The 20,339-nt window shown below is 34.8% G+C and overlaps 1 protein-coding gene across 3 annotated transcripts in view; it reads right to left on the bottom strand.

The window, feature by feature from the left end:
• Positions 1–298: 298 nt before the first annotated feature.
• fuss (SKI family transcriptional corepressor fussel) overlaps positions 299–20,339 on the bottom strand; it is a 34,812-nt gene continuing 14,771 nt past the window's right edge. The window contains exons 1-8 of one of the 3 annotated variants that reach the window (XM_074121619.1): positions 19,347–19,661; positions 19,018–19,093; positions 18,215–18,440; positions 17,433–18,124; positions 6,618–6,681; positions 6,436–6,540; positions 1,290–1,373; positions 299–861 (exon numbers count right to left, since the gene is read on the bottom strand). In XM_074121619.1, coding sequence (XP_073977720.1) covers positions 746–861; positions 1,290–1,373; positions 6,436–6,540; positions 6,618–6,681; positions 17,433–18,124; positions 18,215–18,440; positions 19,018–19,093; positions 19,347–19,474 — 1,491 coding nt within the window. In that variant the 5' untranslated portion in view covers positions 19,475–19,661 and the 3' untranslated portion in view covers positions 299–745. Of the gene's footprint in view, positions 862–1,289; positions 1,374–6,435; positions 6,541–6,617; positions 6,682–17,432; positions 18,125–18,214; positions 18,441–19,017; positions 19,094–19,346; positions 19,662–20,339 lie in introns of those variants that run through there. The other 2 variants (XM_074121620.1, XM_074121621.1) reach the window with 2 other exon arrangements.

Below are 20,339 nucleotides of genomic sequence, written 5' to 3'. Positions count from 1 at the left end.
ACAGGATTGGTAAAAAAGTTAGAAAACTTTACCTAAAAGTTAAACGTAAAGTAGGCGATTTTAATTTTCATCTCTTCGGACCAAATTTTACTCACCTATTACCCAAAAAGTGTTCATCTTATAAGAATAACTTTTTTGTTTATTCAGTATTAGAGTTTACAATTCGCAGAACCCTTACTTCTTTTGTACGGCTATTTTAGAGGGTACGAATGCCTCACTCGACTAACTAGTGGCTAAAATTTTATTAGGAAAATCTAATAAGTGCCGGTTTATAGGTTCAATCAAAATGAAGCAGGTATTCAGTAGTTTTATTACTTCAATAAATAACTTCATAAACAGACACACTTGCATACTTTTTACAAATAAATAATAAACTATTTAAAATATTTAAACAAAACAAAACAAATTATATTACTAAGATAGTGTACATATCAATAGATTCTATTTACACAACAAATTCTATATATTAATTTTATATTTTTACAATTGCACAACCAGGAGGATTAAAGCCAATTAATGTGCTTTTTTTTTTGGACTACAATAATCAACAATTTTTGATCATATTTACGCACAATAATAGAAATCATAAATTAAAAATTTATTTGTTAAAATATTTAACCTGAATAAATACTATTCTTATAATTATCAATATTCTTATACTCTTAAATTTGGATAAACTTGTTCTTTTTTTTTTTAAATCTAAGTAATCCTACGAAAGATAATTTTATTATTATTTTTGTTTAAATCAATTTCTGAATGAAGATGTGGACGATGAGGATGGAGGTGATTTCTGTTCTGGGACCAAGTAAGCGGCGCATGTGCTGCAGTCTATCGGTGATGGAGCGCCTGCTCGTTCACTACCTGTGAATATATTAGCTACATTTTTAAGAATTCCTTAAACTTTCGACTAAAAATATTTTAGAAATCAGTAGTTTTCTCTAATTTATTTGTGACAAAGGCAGTCATGTGGGCCCTGGACGCCCATTCAAGAAATTTATGCTTTCATTGTGGGCGACAAGGGTTTTTCCAGAATGTGGTGGACATGTAAAACAAATGCTTGCATAAACTTAAATGCTTGCATTATATCCAAAAGTGTAGACAATGTTTTTTCTTTTTCCTTCTAAATTTATTGACAACTTTTCTTACCTCCTTTCTTGTAGAAAAATGCTTAATTCATATTCACCAAGAATTATTTTTATAACTCTTCAGCCCAAGCGGATCAAAAGCAAGTCTCCAAAGGGATTGCCTACATTAGAGTAAACATTGCGAAAGAACACTGAGCGAATTACCTGAAAGGTTAGGTACAGTAGAATCTGGACTTCTTGCTACAGGTCTGAAAGCTCCAGCACTACTTTCTCCAGTAGAAACCAATTCTAGAAAGAAAAAGGAAAATCAGAAGCTCACAGGATGAGATTCATTGCTTAAGCTTGAATAAGTTCATGCAATGGTACGTATATAAATTTAGCTTTACTCGCACCAATTTTCATTTAACGCAATCACAGGGAAATATCAGTTATTGGAGAATTTTCTTTGGGCCTAGATCTCTTTTCTGAATACATGAGTTTTAACAGAAATAAAGGGAAAAAATGGATTTCTCTGTTGCTTAAGATCGCAGTGCTGAATACAATTTTGAATCCTTTAGGTACTTTAATTTGCTATAGAGGGAATCTTGAACGTTACTTTTCATCCAAGAACCAGTCAAAAATAAAAAATGAGAGGCATCATTAAGAGATGTTTATTGAAAATTGTTTTAGAATATTTTAAACTTGGACCAAAAAAAAAAACAAAATCAGTAAAATTGTCCCTCTTCCACATGGGATTTTGACAGAAATCATCGCATCGAAAACTTTCTAAAAGAAAATCTTTCAAGCAGTTTCTGAAGTATATTATTTCTTTCGAAAATAAAATTCATTTCGACACCAGCTTCAGAGGATCTCAAAGTTAATTATTTTAAGAGCATTTCTCTTTCAAACTTAGCTAAGATTTATTGCTGGAGCAGTGCATAATGAAAGGAAGTTTTTAGTAGTTTATTAATTTTGGATGAAGTTAATAAGTATTATTGATGTTGGTATATGGCTTAAACATTCATAATTTGATATTTCTTAAACGTATACATATTTATTTATAAATATTTAGCATACAATTTGAATTCTTTTGTAAAAGGTACATATAAAACCAAATATATTTTACAAGTATAAGTTTGCAAGAGAATGTATTAAGATAGATTTTGGTTTAATACTTTTAGCTACTCTAAATATCAATACATTTTATTTCACCCAATATATATTCGAAATAGATCAGTCAAAATCTATAAAAGGTTTTTTTTTTAACCTTCGCAAAGAGGGGGGAAAAAAGTTGTTAAGCAGAAAATAACTTTATTCCAAAGATGTGTCAGTTATGTTAGCATTAACGTTGAAGGGCAATTGAAATTGGTAACATTCTAAGTACAGCCGACGGTAGGTTGGGAAAACGGTTCGTCACTTCTAAAGAGGAGTTTCCTTTCTGTTAGTGTATCACTTACAAAACGCTTTTCCTCTAAGAGGCTTTTAGACATTTACATGGTTCACTGGTATGTTTTTCTCCTAACCTCTACCTCGTCCTATTCTTCTGCTTCTCCTCTATAACTAAGGGAACGACCATTTCCATTCGTTCAAACCTTTCACTATCTACTCCAACACTTTATCTTTGAAAAACCCAACAACGAGTACACAAAGGAAAAGGTCTGAAACTTGCTCGTTTTTTTAAAAAAGAAAAAACCTACTTTCCTTTAACTTCTCTTCATTTATTTATTTTTTCTCAGAGCTTTTAAAACTGCAAGGGAACAAAAAAGGGATGGGGCAACCCCTATTTATTTCTTTTCGTTCAATAATGTTGTCACTAGGAGCGCTCTCTTTATAAATCATTTTGTAAAACGTACACACTTACAAGGGAAGGAAAAAAAAAGTGGAAGCTTATAGTTAGGGTAAATAAATAAGCATAACGGGAAGATCATTGCCATAAATACACTTAATTGGCGCAATGTGTTCAATAGTATCGTTAACCGAGTACGAAAAAAAAAAATCTGTAGTTACAAGGTTGGAAATAATTGGTAAGTGCCGACAGCACGTGTCCTATTACTGCAGTAACAGCTATAAGCTGCTTATCATATTGTCCCACCGTAAGCAGAAATAAATAAAATAAACGAATTTATATTTTTTATTTTATTTTATTTAAAATTTAAAACTACAGATCGATAAAGCTACCCGCTAGTTAATAATTTGACTAAAGGAAGCGTGAATGGAATCACTTTCCGGAGGCGTGATACTCTTGCACCATTTTCCGTTTACTGACCATTATCATCAGGGTAATCAATTAAAACGAATTGACGAATTAATAAAACGGTTTTCAAGAAGTGTTAAGAGGATAAGAACTGCTATAATTAGCGGCTTTGGGTGCCCTCAAAAATAGGTGAGAAAGAACTATTTGAGTAGTCTTGGATTCACATGAAAAGTTAAGGTCATTCTGGGGATAGTATGATAAGTCTAAGAAGTAGCTTGGACTCCTTTATATGATCAATTATTCGCCAAGACCACCTTTCTAGGATATAGTTGCACATTTAGGCTCTATAAATCAATGTAACCGTCTTAGACATGGTTCGCTTTTAGCTGCTGTATATTTGGTCACCTTTTGCTTGGAGACAATGAATCCAAGGGAGGTTTGGAAGACTATTCATACTTCTTACTTTATCTTCTACTTCTTCCACTATGCTCAAGGCCATATTTGTTTCAATTCTGTACATTATGTTACTAGTTATAGTAATGATTCTAGAAACAGGTTTTCCCATTCTAATAGAAAAATTCCAATCCTTATTCTGACCTGACATTTTAATTACCAGCCTGAATGCTGCCTAACGTCGTTGTCTTTGTATATTAGTCTGTACTGATCAAGTGAATACCCTTTGATATGTTTTTTGTTCTTGTCTATCTTATTTCTGTAAGAGAGTATCAACTTACAGAATTAAATATTGTTGCTTCATTGAAATGAGTCCTTTCCTTGAAACCCGTGAATCTTATCTTCACCAATCTTACGATCACTAAGAGATCCAAACATTTTTAGAGATTTTTCTCTATAATGGGCCTACAATTTTATGTAAATCTATAGACTAAGAGTACATATAGAAGTCTCTTTCATTCTATAGACCTCACTATGATAAACTTCTTTTCTTAGGAAGCCCCAAGGCACCGCTGCCACAAGAGACGAAACCTCCCCTACTAAAAAGGTCGAGGACTTTCCCCACTAGTTCTTTTTGAGCTATTATCTCCTCTGTTTGGTCTCAAAGAGCTAAAGATTTCATAGCGCAACCACTCGATTGTAACGCAATCGAACAACAAGTTAGAGGCTGTTTCCTCCTCTTCCTGACATAACCTGAACAACGGTTCCGAGCTAATAAGCCCCCACCTCGTACCTACCATGTCCCGTGAATAGGCCTGTGATCAGAGTAATCTGATTTCTACCCAAGCACAGGAGGTCTCTTTGGCTCATTGTTTACACAGCCAAAGGCATCATAGTCTTGCTGTGTTTGACCCCAGGACACATCACCCGGTTCTTTTCATGCACCAGTCTTTGAGTGCCGCACTAACTGTGCACCCTTGGTGATCCCCAGGACAGGTTCCAGGCCAATGAAAGGAGTGTTAGCTACGTTCCTGGCCAGTTAGTCGACTGTAGTTCCAGGGCCTTTTTACATTCCCAAACCATGGAAGAGGTAGTTCTGAAGGAAGTAAGGGCCTACATTGACTGAAGATGAGACAAACTTCACGGAAATATTAATTGTGAATTTGGAAAATTAACACATGGTTTATACACGGACAAGAAAATGTATAAATGACAAGAAAAAGTTAAAACCCTTTGTTTAAATTACCCATTTGAGAGCGATGTGATTATAGTTTAAGTTAATCGCAATAAGAAGATATAATTTAACAGTAATGTTACATATAGAAGAGCGTGTTAGTTTTCAAAGCATTTATACTTTAAAGCACAAGCATCAATTACTATTTAGCAAAAGCTGACCTAATACTAATTGTGGCTGTACCCTCTAGAATGTGTTAGTGTGTACAAAGTGAATAAGCTTTGAGAGGCGACCACTTCTAGCGCGCTTGTGTTTACACCACCGTCTAGTTTATACAGAGTATTCTGACAGTTTTGTGTACAAGGTTTGGCAGCCTCTTGTTAATTACCATCTAACACCCACATTCACTGCGTTTGAATTCAATACACTTTCAATCCCTGCCGCACCTTCTCGCCATGGGTTTTGCTTTAGTTCAATAGAAACATCGTATTCATTAGCGCTAAGCATCTTTGTTGAGGATTAGTTACAGTACCACCCCTTCACTTGGCAATGTTACCCGCAAAAATTCAATTCATTCCCCCAAACATCTTTCAACTTATAACAGATCATTCCTCTCTAATACCCGTCTGTATTGGACACGATTTTAGTAGGACCCCTAAGTATTTATTATATTTTGTATTCAATGGGGGAAAAAAAGTAAAAAGACGAGGATACCTTAAATCTCTGTAGTAAATATACATTCAAATCTCTGGATATCTTTATCTGGGAATCCTTTCATCCAACTGTTTGAATAGCCTTTTTGTCGAAGTATACACTAATCACTTGTGTGACTACAAAAATTATAAAGGAAAATTAAGGGGCAACATCAACACAGAAAGGATAAATTAAAACTTAATAAATTTATTTTTCCTTACTCGAAAATTGAACGTGAATCTGAAAAAAGTGGTTTCTAGAATTAGAGGAATGTTTTTGCATTAAAACTCGAAAATCGAAGAAAAAAATAAAATTTTATATTTCAATTGGTACAAGTGGGATACAGTACAGAATATAATCTACAAACAAGAACATGCATAAGAGCCTCACGTGAACTCTTTGGAAACTGATCCTTTCCTTGAAAAAACAACTCACATCACCCAAATAAATATTTAATACCGAACTCCGATATCCCAATTCCACTCCAGGATGCAGCGATTAAATTTAGAGAAACGCTTGCAAGCATAATGCACTCTTTATCCCAGGAGGTGAAACGGCGTTTCGCCCTTGCCAAAGCGATTCCACAGCTTGTCAATCGCAGTATATTTTTCTATAAAAGCATGTGCTATGATTAGGGCAACAATCGAGGCACGGTGTTTTTCTTCTTCAGGGATATCAAGAAAGGAGCCTGATTCTTTAGGGTAGATTGCTTACTTATTCTTAATATTAAATACCTATTACAAAAAAAAATAATAATCATTATGAAATTGCCTACTAAATTTCGCGCAACAAAATCAGAATAAAACTGATTCAATAGCATTTCTAATAAGTACTTGCTAACCGTGACTGAAATACAGATTAAAGATTTAGAATTTTTCTGACTGATACAACCGGTCATGCAATAGTTTAAGCAATACCTCGCATAATGTGTATCTGCCTGGCGATGTGCTCTCGATACAATGGTTGAGCATCTAGAGAGAAATGTGACGCCATCCAATCCAAAGTTTTCAGTTTACCGTCTGCTGTGAATTTTAGTATCAATTACAGTTCAAACAACATTTTAAAAAAAGGTAGAGTATAAAATTGATAGAATACTAACGATCTGATATTATTGGTAAATTGTCCTCCTTCTTTTCAGCCATCTTGGAGAGTCCTTCATCTTTCTGAAAAACAATATCAGTTCTAGCACATAGCAATGGATTGTTAAATAGAAAAATTCAATTCCAAAGAAATAGTAATCTTTGACTAAGGCACCCTTTGGTTGTAACTACAGTCTTGGAAGTTATAGTGTCGTTGCTAGCCTTGAACTGTAAGCATTTAAGTCGTCAGAACCTTAAAAATAAACTCATTACTGTTTCAGACAGTAAGAAAAGCGCATCAACTAAAAAAAACAATAGATTTTAAGACAACTGTTTGATAATTTGAGTGGAGTAAGTCTTTGTAATGTAATTCGTAATTTACATGAAGAAAGTAGCTGTTTCACTTAAGCTTTAAGCTTAAGCATTTACTTTAGCTGTTTTACTGAGCGCGAGGCCAAAATCTGAAGAAACAAATTTTGATTATCATCGTAGCAAGTATATCAAAACTTCTTTTACTCTTTGCTTTAGGCTGTGCCGAGGGAACGACACGATCTCTTGCCTTTATTCTATCATTCATCAATTTTCAAGTTGGTTGTAAACATATACTTGGTTGAGGTACAAAGTGTGAATGACTATGAAGTCCAAATTTATGGTTTGAACACCCTAATAACTTTTAAGATTCCATTATTTGAATAGCAGAGGGTATATTAAAATTAATAATTGTATATTCTTTAACTCTGTTCAATTGTTGCGGTTCACAGTGGAATCGATATTTTGTTCTCTCGTTTAAGTTGGCTGTCACGAAGTATTATCTGATATATGTTCTAGGTTTAATTACTTAAAATGAGGAAAGAGCTTTGGAAAATTATGTTTACAATTGAATGAAAAGTGAAAAGCAGATAAGGTCACTTTTTTAACGCCAACAATATTTCTACTAAATGTGAAAAGATAAGTGGTTAATTTTTTTTTTTTTTTTTGAACGTTTTATTAACTTAATCGTTCTAATGGTTTTGAAAGGAAATCTGGAATAAATTTTGTAGCGGCTACCATGGATTGTGAATTGAAAACGTCTGTTTACACTTGGCTATCCGGAATTGTGGAATGTCAAGCTTAAATTGTAGGCTCGTAGTTGCAGAAAAGACGGCACAACTTCCTGTCTGTCTGTAGAATGTTCTGGCTGTATCCGTACCCAACGGAATATTTCCAAATGACGTAAAAATTGACCATACTTCCTTAATAACAATAATAAATGAAAAATACCCTTGATTATAATTAATTTTCCCTTCTAGAATTTTTCAGTGGCTTTGGGGAAAAAAGAAGGAATTTTTGCTTGCGGGAGGATTGAGGTAAAAAAAAAAAAAAAAAAAAAAAAAAAAAAAAAAAAAAAAAATAGAAAGGGAAGAGAATCAGATTATGTCGCAAATGAACTGTTGGAAAAAGCGCGACGAGATTGGAAGGGCTGAACGATCAATTATGCAACCTGTGCGCAATCTCCTGTCCTAATTAATTTTAAAATGCCCGCCCCATTGTGTCGGAGAAAGGTTGTAGTTCTGTATTAAAGATGGCTGCCGGTCATTGGTTCGTGTGTTCGTGTGTATGTGTGCACCCGGGAATGGAATTATTACATAATAACATTTAATTGAATGTGCCTAACAATATGACTCTACGCCATGGAAGAGTACAGGCGTGGAGGGATAAATCCAGGTTACTGTTTGGCTAAAGTCCTAAAGGATAAAGTACGGCACGGGGAGGCCTTTGAAAAGCACCCTCACCTTCTACCGCTTCCAATGTACACAATAATCTACTTCCGCCCTCCGCCGAAGGGTGGCTACCTTGCCGCTGTAGTAGAGGATCTGTGTAATCAACTAATTGTGTATACATTTCTGTATACATTGTTTCAACCGAGGATTTGTTACAATCCTTCATCCCACTTCTATTCCCCAAAATACTTCCCCCCCTGCAGGACCAGCACTTTGCGTTTCAGTATTAATGGAAGTCTACTACTAACACAGGAAAAAGCGTAGAGGGGTACCTACAGTATTCCTCTATCTCTTACACAATTTGAAATTGTTTTTCTACCGTCCGCAATTGTTTTCTGCTTCCATAGTTTCCAGCGGATTTTCCCTGAACACGCCATCATCATCATCATCATCATCATCCTCCTCCTCCTCCTCCTCCTCCTCCTCCTCCTCCTCATCCTCAACGTCCCTATCTAAAACCAGAGAATTCCATTATTGGAAACGATGATAAACCGATTATCCAAGATATATGAATGGTTAGTGGATATCCATTTATTTTTGGTTTTGTCAGATATTTATTCATCCAGAATAGTATTGTTTAGCTGACAGAATCGCTCTAGATATGCGCTTGTTTATTATATATATTCTTTATTAGAGTTATATTTTGAAAAGATTCTGCCATTTACGTGTACAATGGAAGTTTTTTAAAGCTAAAGGCGTTAAGAAAATTAAAAAGAAAAAAAGAAGTGAAATGTCAATTTTATTTCCTCTCAATGAAAGAGGAAATAATGAATATTGAATAAATTTTACTTTAAAGAGTATTAAAAAATACCTTGCCGATATGTGGTATAAGGAGACAATTCTAATTCTCCCGCTAGATTTCTAGTGATAGATAAAAGTTTCTGAAGAGATTGTCTTTTGCCTTCATTCTTAAAAACGTGATATATACAATATAATTAACTGAGTCAAATTGAAGAAATAAGAACGTTTTTGGGTGCTTGTGTTTTGGATCACTCTTAAAAAAGTAAGATCGAAGTATTATGAACCTTCCAATCTTGCTCTTATTCCAAGGTTTACTTTAGAAAGAGAATTCGGACTTTCAAAACACATTTAGAAAACTCAAAACTTGCGAAAAAAATTTCTATATAAACAAATAAAATGGTGGGAACAAAACTTTTGAAAAATAATTCCATATTAATCTATACTTATGGTAAACTGTGTAGTTAATTTCTTCAGCATCGTTTAAAAGTAATCGATTATACATTATATAATGCAATTTAATGATGTTTATCATAACAGCTAGTTAGATCCTCGATGATTGATGATGCTAAGACAAACATCAAGAGAAGGTTAGGTCAGAAGAAGAGATAGAAGTCGTTTCCCTTTAAAAATATTTATATCATTAACTACATAAAGGTAATGGCTTTATCGTAAGAAGTTAATACTTTTTATTATGTCTGTATACTTGGTAAAATGAATAATTATTTACAAATTAATTTTATTACCTTATTAACTGTTTCCAGAAATTAAGATTTACATTGACAATTAGCAGAATCGTTACGAAGAGAACAGAAATTTCTTCTACCACATGTTTAAGGAAATCAAACGATTGGAGTGTATTGGCTCAGACAGCAACTCCTGATGTGCCAGAGTGGTGGAGACTAGCCTGTATGGCACTGGGACCTTGGTTACAAGAATTCACGCAAAGAAACGTCTTGGGAGTTTTTACTTATACCCTGGATGGCTTTGGGTCCATAAAAAGCCAGCTTCAATCACCACAGCAACGAAAGCAGAGAAAAGATGTAACTTGACTACGTGAGTAGAGTACCATTAAAATTTTGTTTATTTGTGCTGTCAGAGTACTTTTGGTTTGCCAGTCATTTGTTAAAAATTAGAAGGACGGCCGTATCTAAGTGTAAAAATTATTATGAGGCCAGTCACCGACGGAATCGTCAATTTTGTCTAGCTAGCAGAGGCTAGTTGGGTTGGACTTGTTTGTCGCATGCCGACCTTAAAGGCTTCTAAAACTAGTTACTTCTCTAGCTTAAAGCTTCAAGGGCCATAGTAGCTTCTTTGGAACAATCTCAAGAGCTAGATATCCTACGACCACCCAAGAGAATCTAAATTTAGGTAGCATACATTCTAGGATTGAAAACCAAAAACCACTTTCTCACCTTTTTGTGGCTACACCACTTTCGCTGGAACTTGGAGTGAGGAACTTGGAGCTTTTAGAGAATATCTAATTCCTGTCGAAGTACAGTTTTGGCACAGTTTTTGCACAAACATCACTCTCAGAAAACAACAACACTAATTCTCTAATTTCATAATCCAATTATCACGACTCCCGCCATCAGTAAAAGCTAAATAAAACTCTTCAATTAACTAACTACTTCCAATTAAATCATAAAAGAATGCTTGATGATTCATTAATCAGGGGGTTTAATGTTAAGCTTTTATTGAATATGGATTCCTAATTATAGTGAGTAAATAAAGATATAAAATTCATAAATAAATCTTGTTTAATAAATTAAGTTCTATCTGCTTCATTACTTTTCACTTTTATCACATAATTCTACAGCTGATTTTATTTGACGATTAATTTATTTTCAGTCTTCTGAAGAAGGTTTCAAAGAGGAATTTATATTCAATAATCTGCAATGAAAAGAGTTTACTTTTCCAATATTCGTGAGTTACTTAAGATTTATTTGTTTATTAAAATTATTTATTTTGAAAACATGCCAAAATTATCAGTTTTCGCCAAAGATATTTCCTTTGAGGTTCTCTAAGTTCAGAAAATAGTTAGACGGTTATTACAAAATATCAAGAAAGACAAATCTACCACAAAAATCAAATACACCACCTAAAATAATTCATTAACTACAAATGGATGGATGCGTTGAAGGTAAGGGAATGGTAGAGCAAAAGATAACGCGATTGAAAAGCTCTTTCATTTCAGATAAACTTAGTGTAAAATTTCAATTTAAAGTAAAGAATGAAAGAAGAGAAAAAATAAAGTTAAGGAAGAATAGTTTTGATTCTTGAATGGACAACTTTTTCGAACTCCAATATCCCCAAGGGAGCCTGACTCTAGCCTCCAGGAGAAGGGAGTAACTCAGGATAAAGAAAGAATGGGAAAAAAAAGACGCCAGATGTTCTTACAAACAACTTAGATTAACCTCTTACACAGTAATAACATTCTTCACCCCTGTTCATCCCCGCTGAACCAACTAAACCAGATTGACTCAAGAGAATTACCCGTGACGAACTGGCCATACCTTGGAATACCTAAAACTTATTACATAACTACCCATTACTCACCAGTACCCAGATTAAGGAACTTTTTATACCAAGATTAAGTAGGATTTGACCTTTTAACTGTTCCAACTGTTTTTTTGTGTGTGGTTTTATATATATATATATATAAAACAGCATGTAATTAAGTTGAGAGAACGTTCCAAGAATTTTAAAGACCAATATCGAAATTTGCCAACAAAGAAGTCTTGTTAAGACTACAGCATGCCTTCTTGGATGTTTTGATGAGCCCCAAACAAGGTCTTCCACGTTTCGATGTCTAGTTATTAAAGGCATTAGGATTGATGGAAGTGGCAGATTCGTTGTTGGCTATGGATTTTCGGTTTAGTAAAATGTGTCATAGCCATCTAGCCAGAGGTGCACAATAGTTACGTACGATGCCGACGATTGGGAGAGCGGTAGGAGTGTTACATGGCTGAAAGTTCGGATTTTTTGGAGGGAAAAAGTCATTTTTTCAGTTCCTGAAGCTCTTTAGTTTTCTCTTATTAATTGAACAATTATAAATCTATCTAAATTTGGGGACTTAAGTGTAACTTGGTGAAACGGAATGATAGGTTTTCATTAGCCTCATTTGATATCTTTTTTACCAAGTACTGATAGATTTCTAAAAATAATTATTCGCTTAATCAAGACATACATTCATTTTCATAAAAAATGTTTCTTGAAATTTCAAGTTGTAATACTTTCTATTTGAGAAAACTTAGAGTATTTCTAAAACGAGTAAATCAGAGAAAACTAATACCAATTGTGTTTCGATCTAAGTTCGACTCAATACAATAGCTGTTCTTTTTAAAATAATCACTTTACATTATTGCAATGTCTCGTCAATTTCGTACATATCGAGTAGTTGTGGATAACCTTTCTTTTTGATTAAATTATTGTATTTGTCCAAGTTGTTACGTCCAGACAATAACATAAAATAAGTTTTCGTATAAACGTAATTATTTTCGAATTAAATATGGCAGACGACGGCCTATTCTACAAACAGTTGGAAGGGGTTCTTCTGTTTTGTTTGTCACATTCCTGTACTCTGCTTAATAATACTGACATGCACTTTCAATAACGCCTACAGTTATTGAAAAATCGTTTGTATTTCTGATTAATATGTAATAACAGTTGGATGTGTTATATTTAGATCTCTATGAAGTGGATATAATTTATGAAGCATTGAAAGAATAATTTTAGATTTTAAAGATTGAAGGTGAAATATATTGAAATGCTTAACTGACTCCAACAATTATGTCTAGTTCTGTTTCAGGAGTGCGCTGTGATTCTGTTTTTGATTGTCGGTCTAGAAGTAGAGCTAAAAAATGTTAACGTTTTTGAGGTCTTGTCTTTTAAGATTATTGTGCGAACTGCAGTACAGTGGCTTGTTAACATTGAGCCCAATGTAATGCACTGTACTGTAATTGTGACAGGATACCTTCGTCAAAAGGTAAACGTCGGCACTTTTAAAGATTAACTTTCATTTTCGTTTTGATGAACCGTTGTACAAAAAAAAAGTAAAAGCAGTTGCGAGTCGGTTGAGCTGTTCACCATCAGTATGAAAAAAATGAATTGCTTTGCTTGAATTGCATGATTGAATATTGTAGTAAGAGATTGAAAAGGCATATCGCTAACGCATGTGATAAAGAGAAATGGACCAAGTATGCTTCACCTGATGTACCAAGTATATGAACTTCCCTGACTGACGCAGAAAAACCTGTTCGAGAATTATAATGAAAGGATCAAATAATAAGAGTAGAGAAGAATTTCTTTTTGAGCCCCTGAATCCGGACGCTAAACTCGATCAGTTGCTTGTGTAATACCCATTCGAGCAATACTGATTTTGTTCTAGAAGAGCAATAAGATGTATTGCCAAAAATCACTGGTTAATAACAGAATGAAAACTACAAGATCCAATCTGGTGTTAAGGCAGATTGTTTTGAGCATCGAGAATAAGACGATAACTCGCGTAAGGAGTAGCTTTTCTAGTATTTTATCCAATGCAGGATGCGGGAGGATACAGCATCATTAAGAGTAGGAATATGCTATGTCACTTTAGATTTATCTAGACGTCTAGAACAGTAAGTTGTTCGAGATAATGAGGTTTGTTCGGTTTAGAGATCATTTTGAGTGTTTATACTGGACGGGAAAGAGTTAGTACGGAAGTATGATGAAACAAGAAATTAAATCAAATCCTGGAGATTTCCTTTGCGGAAGATGCTTGATAATGAAAGTATCTTTAGAAGGAGTAGATGGGATGGAGAGACATCTACGTATATATAATAGTCTTTAGAAGGTGCATAATAAATCTCTGGATTTAACTTTAAATACAAGTTCTGTTGGTAACAGTTGATATAGAAAGGGGGCCAAAGGGATCCCTTTTGTAAGATTGAGGGGGTACACTACAATGAAGAGTAGAGGGTGGGATAGATGTAGCTGTGATGGTGGCGACCTCTAAGTAATGATGTAGAAAAGTTAATCATGGACAGTACATTCTTATACAAGACTCTAAAGGCGTGCCTCTAAATGTCAGCCGGCGACCTTTGAGACCCTTTCTTCTGTCTGTCAGCGTGCCGACTAAGTTTCGCGGACCTCTTACAGCCTTAATTGTAAATGTCAAACTTGTGTACAGACAATGGCCGTCCGGATAACCTGTCCAGCAGTGTTTTATCCAGTTGACATACGCACTACTAATGGCCAAAAATAGCAATATTAGATCTTTAATGAATTTAAGTTCGTAAGAAAGTAACATAGAGAACGTCCTGAATATTGTATGCTACTTGGTGAAGATGGAAGCCACAGATGAGTTTTCTTTTCTTGAAAGTTCCATTTGTTTTACTTTCTCTCGGATACGATTGCAGTCAACTCATTCCCATTCTATTCTATTCTTTGAAGACATCCAATTTGTTTCAGCTCATGATAAAGAGTCTATGTAATATGTTAAGAAAATTAAATTTGGACTATAAGAAATAGGGTTTAAAGATCTTTGCTAAAGCTGAGTAAATGGCTGATGGTAACTGAGATGTCTGTGACCTGGAAATAAATGAACTTGCTTGTGCTAAGTGCTTGAATTAGAAGTACGGAACAGAAAGCGACAAGCAAAGAGCCACCAGTATGCTGCTCACCGTACTGTGGAGTAACAGACAAATCAAAACAAAATAAAAGCATTCTTCTTCCACTATATTGTAGAGGAAATTTTTAGCCTATAAAGCTGAAATCTACAACAATGAAACTGTTGTCGCGGGGATAAGCGTACACGCAAGAGACCCATTGACAGGGTTGAGGAATAGAGAGATAATGAATGAAATGGATGTTGAGGATACAGTTGCTGAGAGAATTATCAAATAATAAGTAGGATGGTGCAGTTATATGCTACGTATCTGCCCAACTAAACGGCTAGCAAAAGGTAGCCAATTTGTTCCTTTACGAAAAAGAAGAAGCAGAAGTTCGGGAAAACGGGAGTTAGAAGAAGAGATGGACTACTAGTTGGAGGGAAGTGAACAGGTGGTAATTGTGGAGAATAATAATTTGGCTACTTTTAATCTTTAAGTATGGGTACAGCCGGATAAGTAAGTACTTGACTTTCTTGATTTTCTGAAAGAAAATATTGTAAATCATCAAAAACAAGAATAATTGTAGTAAGTTCTTTTTAAAAAAAATAAATATAAAACAAAAGTAAACAATCTGGAACATTACAAGTCCACTAGATAGGAACTCCAACTGGGTAGTCAGTGTACATTAAATAGTAATCAATACCGGTCTGAACAGGTTTGTCTCTGTCACTATAGTTTATATTTATATTTCATTACTTTAATAACAAGATATTGAATGATTTACCTTTATGGAAAAGGATTGTACATCTCGATATTGTGACATATGGGCAACTATCAATATAATTATAGAGTTGTACCAACAGAGAGCAGTGCTATGCCCAGCTAGCTAGTTGATTATATTTCCCTCTTACTTCTCTTTAATGTTTTAAAGAGTTGGCACTCAACATTATATAAAACCATGTAATCTGAGCACGGTCACGGTATGGTAAACCTTATCGAATGTCCGTCCCCCATCGTCGATATTATTATTTTTAATAAATTACTCTACTGAATAATATAATAATATAATTACTTTAGCCCCAGTGTTGGACATGAAAATTAACTTCGTGATTGTATTATTGCATTTTATTGATAAATACTTTTTTTAGCTTTTAAAGAAAAACATAATTTTTAATTTTATGCGTGGATTTTTATCACTTTATAGATTGGAGTGAATTAAAGGAATAGACTTTCTTTTTTTTCATTATTTTACATCAACATGCATGTCTTGTGGTTATTTTATTTGAGTTGGGATTTATTTGTATTTTTATTTTGAAATTTGTAAAACTTATTTCAACAAACTCTCCTGAACAGCTGCCTTTATAGCATCGGGGTCTTAAAATATGAGACAAGTTGAGTTCATTACCTAAATGTAACTCTTAAATTTGAACCTCTCTCTTAAAAATAAAAATACTCACTGACTCAATGAGAAATCAGTGTTAGGCTTGTTCAATAAATGACAAACGAATTTTCTGACTAATCAGATGGCAGCTTTATTAAAGTATTTCACTACAAAGAAAAAAGAACAGTTAAACTCGATACATTATCGTCCTTCTAACAACTGCTGGAGTTCATTTAAGGCTGTCCTTTCTACACGAGACTGTCAAGCAGCAATCGTAACTGAAGTAAAGAACTGAGCAAGCAATTGGCGGGACTGCTTTTCTAAAAATAATTTGGACAGGCTACCTGAGTGACCCAACTAGATAAGAATCTGCGTCTAGCGCCTCTAGGCTCAAGAGGACTCGCGTTTTCCTATAAAAGAAGGATGGTGATTTTATTGTTTCAGCCTCTTTTTTCGAGGCTTGGAGTATTTTTTTTTAATTCTCTAAAGTCTAGGGCGTTAATTAAGTGGTAACTTTTAAATAAAATAATAATAAATTGTATGTAGCTTCGTTAAGGTTTTTTATTCATTTTGGTTGCATTCACCTCCTTAGTTATAGAATATTTTAATGGATTTTTATAAAATATGAGTACGATATACACATAACATTAAGTGATAAATAAAAGGAATTGCCGCAATCGAAAGAGATAAAACCCCGTAAGGGGAAGTGGACTAGCCACTTCTTCAGGGATCTTGGCGTACCCTGCGGGTATCCTAGCCTAACAACACGAACAACACTCAATACTGACATCCAAAACACTTTTAAATTATACACATAGAACACTGGCTAAGATAGTTGATGTGCGAAACAATTTGGGTTTAGCGAACCCACTCATTCCCATTTACTTAATGTGAAATTGCAGGCGCTTGTATTCCGTAACAATCCATCACTTAAGAGATCTTTAAGGAGCTGTTTTGGCTTTAGATTATGTCTTCTTTTTCGAATTATAATCTAGAGTAGAAGATAAAGGCCTGCTCTAAATATGTTGAAATACAAGTCCTGAGCTAGAGAAAAGAATTCAAGTAGACTGTCTTTTTTAATTGAAATTAGTTCAGATCTGCGAAGACAGTTCTTTTTAAACAGTGTCAAGCCAAAAAGGTGCACTTTAGTTTAAATAACGTAATAGATTTTTCTAAAGATGTTTCTATTTAAAGATTCAAATCCGAAGAAAGAGGAATGTAACTTAGGATCTTCCGGGAATTCTAAGGTCTGCTTTTGAAAAAGGGACGCTAGTCGCTAAAGTTAATAAATAAGTTTTTTAAAAGCAGAATAATGGAGTTCACAAGATTTAAAATACTGTATACATGCTATGAAACTGGACTTACCTGAGAAACTGGACTCCATAATGGTTTAACATCATCTTCCGGACAAGTCTCAATATCCACCGTCTCTTCACTGTCAGAGTTGTCAGTTGTTTTGTCCGCCACCGGATATACAGGAGTAAACGCAGATGAATATGATTTCGTGTCTGGCGGAGGTGGGATTAAGAGTGGAGCCGGTGGAAGCCACATTGGATATAAAGGCGCTTTCCACACATAGTCCATGACTAGAGGCGGCACTCTGGGCGCGGCCGGTGCTGCACTCGGCGGACTTTCAATTCTTCGACGACTGCTGGAACTTTTGGCACCGGCTAGCATACGTTTCCTTGTACCACCGTTGAACATGGCTTTTACATCTTCCCATGCGTGAGTTACTTCTTCTGGTGGATTACCACTTAAACGCATATGTCGACGCCATGAGTTAAAATTTGCCGCATCCGGTTGGACATATTTAGCACCAGGGTTGTTACGGTGCGAGTGAAATATGAATTTATTTGGTGAGAAAAACAAGCCGCAAGTTGAACATTTGATGCATTTAGCGCGAGACGAATTGTATCTGGACGGTAGGAAAGCACCGCGGCAACCCCAAGCGCAATCATGATGTACGGCGAATGCAAAGTCTTCGGGCAGCCTTGGTGGGGAATTATCTCCTAGAAATGATTTGCAGAGGCGTTCAGCTTCTCGTCGGGTAATCATGCCTTCAAAAAACAGTAATACTTATTCACTAACCATGGAATTAAGAAACTAAATAAAACTATAATCAAAACTGAGGAAATAAAGAAGCTAACCACATCGTCTTGATGAGACTGGCATCGCACCTGCTCTTCGCAGCATTTCCAGTTGGACGGGAGTACACTGGACGCAAGTAATACCAAGTGCTACTCTCCTGTTATGGATTTCATTATAAGAGAAAGTTTTCAGCAATGTGTTACTGATCTGCGCCAAACACAAGCGTTCTTGGTTCTCCATCACCAAAGAGACAATCGGCACTCCGTACAAGATTACTGAACCGACCTAAACATAACAATCGTTTGGATTTAGGCTTTAAACTATGAATAGTTTTGGTTTTCTTCATGTATGGTAGAAAAACGAATCAATTTACCAATAGTGTTTGACTGGACTGAATTTTGATTAATTAAAACAGACAACTTTACCTCACAGAACAGTTATCGCGACTTTAAAGGATTTTAGAGTGGCTCTTATATTTTCAGAGCTTTCGGAATAATTTTCAGTCTTGACAAATCTTAGCAGAGTCAACCCATGTCAGTACGTTACAAATTCTCATGCCTTTTCTTCCGGTATAGCAATATCGTCATCCTAAAAGCTCTTCTTAATCGAAATAGTACTGTTAAATATTTTCGAAAAATTGAAAAAAGCTTCTTAACAAGAAATGGGGTTCCCAGTTTCTTAGAGCCTTGTTTTTTTTTTTTAAAAAAAAAAAAAAACCATAAGACTGATCATACGAGGCATTTTGAAATGTTGCAATTGTTTGGCATCGGCTTAATATGAAGTATAATTATACAAAAAAATAGCATGGCTTAATTAAGCCTAACTGCTTCTATTTAAGGCAGAATTTATTTTAAAAAATTACCTGATTAGGTTTAGGTTGGGGTAGAGGCGATACTGAATTTATTTGCTGTGCAGTAACGCCCACTGGCATAGTCATTCTGAAACAACAGATATAATAATTATAATCAAGTATAAATAAGATATGTATATAACACATGGGCTGAAAAGTCCCACGGTTTTTTTTTGGTCAAAATTAGCTTTATTCATCATCGTAATTTCCATCAAGAACAACGCAATCATTCTAACGCCGCTCTAACATTTCAATACCACTTTTGTAGAACGATTTATCTTTTGCCTCAAAATAGGCCTCAGTTTCAGCGATAACCTCTTCATTCGAACGAAATTTCTTACCGGCGAGCATTTTTTTTAGGTCTGCGAACAGTCAGTAGTCGCTGGGAGCCAAATCTGGTGTTTTTCTTAAAACATTTTCCCATCAAGAAGCAGTGTAAAATTAAAACACGAAATTGTTTTTGATCCATTGTTTTGAAAATAACAAAAGTAGCGTCACTCTTAGCGCAATAACTCACAAACTAATGTATAGAATATCATGAAATTTTAACAGCTGTCTTTTGAAGGTTAGTACTAACTGAAAAAGAGGTGAATGCAATAAAACTAGCGCCATCTATGTGTTAGGCCCGGGACTTTTCAGCCCATGTGTTAGCTTATTGGTGAGAATATATGTTATATAAGTTGTACTAGTTCAATATAAAGAATAATAAATAATATCAAAAGCAACTAAAACAAACAGAAAGTTGCAGACTGAGTAGGGAAGGTCAAAGAAGGAATTTTTGAAACATCCGATGAAGGTTTATCTTGTGTGTGTAGCCTTATCTGCTTAAGACGCCACCTTTGATGCTCTAGAAAAGAAGCTAAACTTTCATTACAATTAACAACCCGCTTAGTTGGGCCGTCCTCAACTTTGGGTAACGATGAAGAAATTTCTATTCTGAGTTCCTTTAGTTGGTAAATCTGGGAAGGTGAACGAGCTGTTGATAGTATTATCAAGTTATCAATAGGGATTCCCAAAGATTTGAGAGGTCTAGAATAGACAGAGCGTCAAGAACAGTGTTCAGTAGCTAAATTTAAAAAAAAAAGTAAGGAATCGTAAAAAAAAACGATCTTCCCTCAATCTTTTGCACGACCTACAGGTGAAAATTAATATTCAGAAGTATGTGGTGAAGCTAAATTGAAGAAGAAGCAATTATACAACGAGGAAAACAAATTATATTCTCTTAAGAAGTGGATGAACTGGAGCATAGAATTAATTTTACAAACCAGTATTAGAACAGAACTGGGAAATGATGGAAGAGCCCGAACAAATAATAAAGGGCGATCGTGTGGAGG

This window comes from Rhodnius prolixus, unplaced genomic scaffold, assembly GCF_049639745.1.
Source record: "Rhodnius prolixus isolate KJV_2025 unplaced genomic scaffold, Rpr scaffold_8, whole genome shotgun sequence".
NCBI lineage: Eukaryota > Metazoa > Arthropoda > Insecta > Hemiptera > Reduviidae > Rhodnius > Rhodnius prolixus.
Note: the sequence above shows the minus strand (reverse complement) of the source record. Positions and strands in the feature narration are given on the sequence as shown.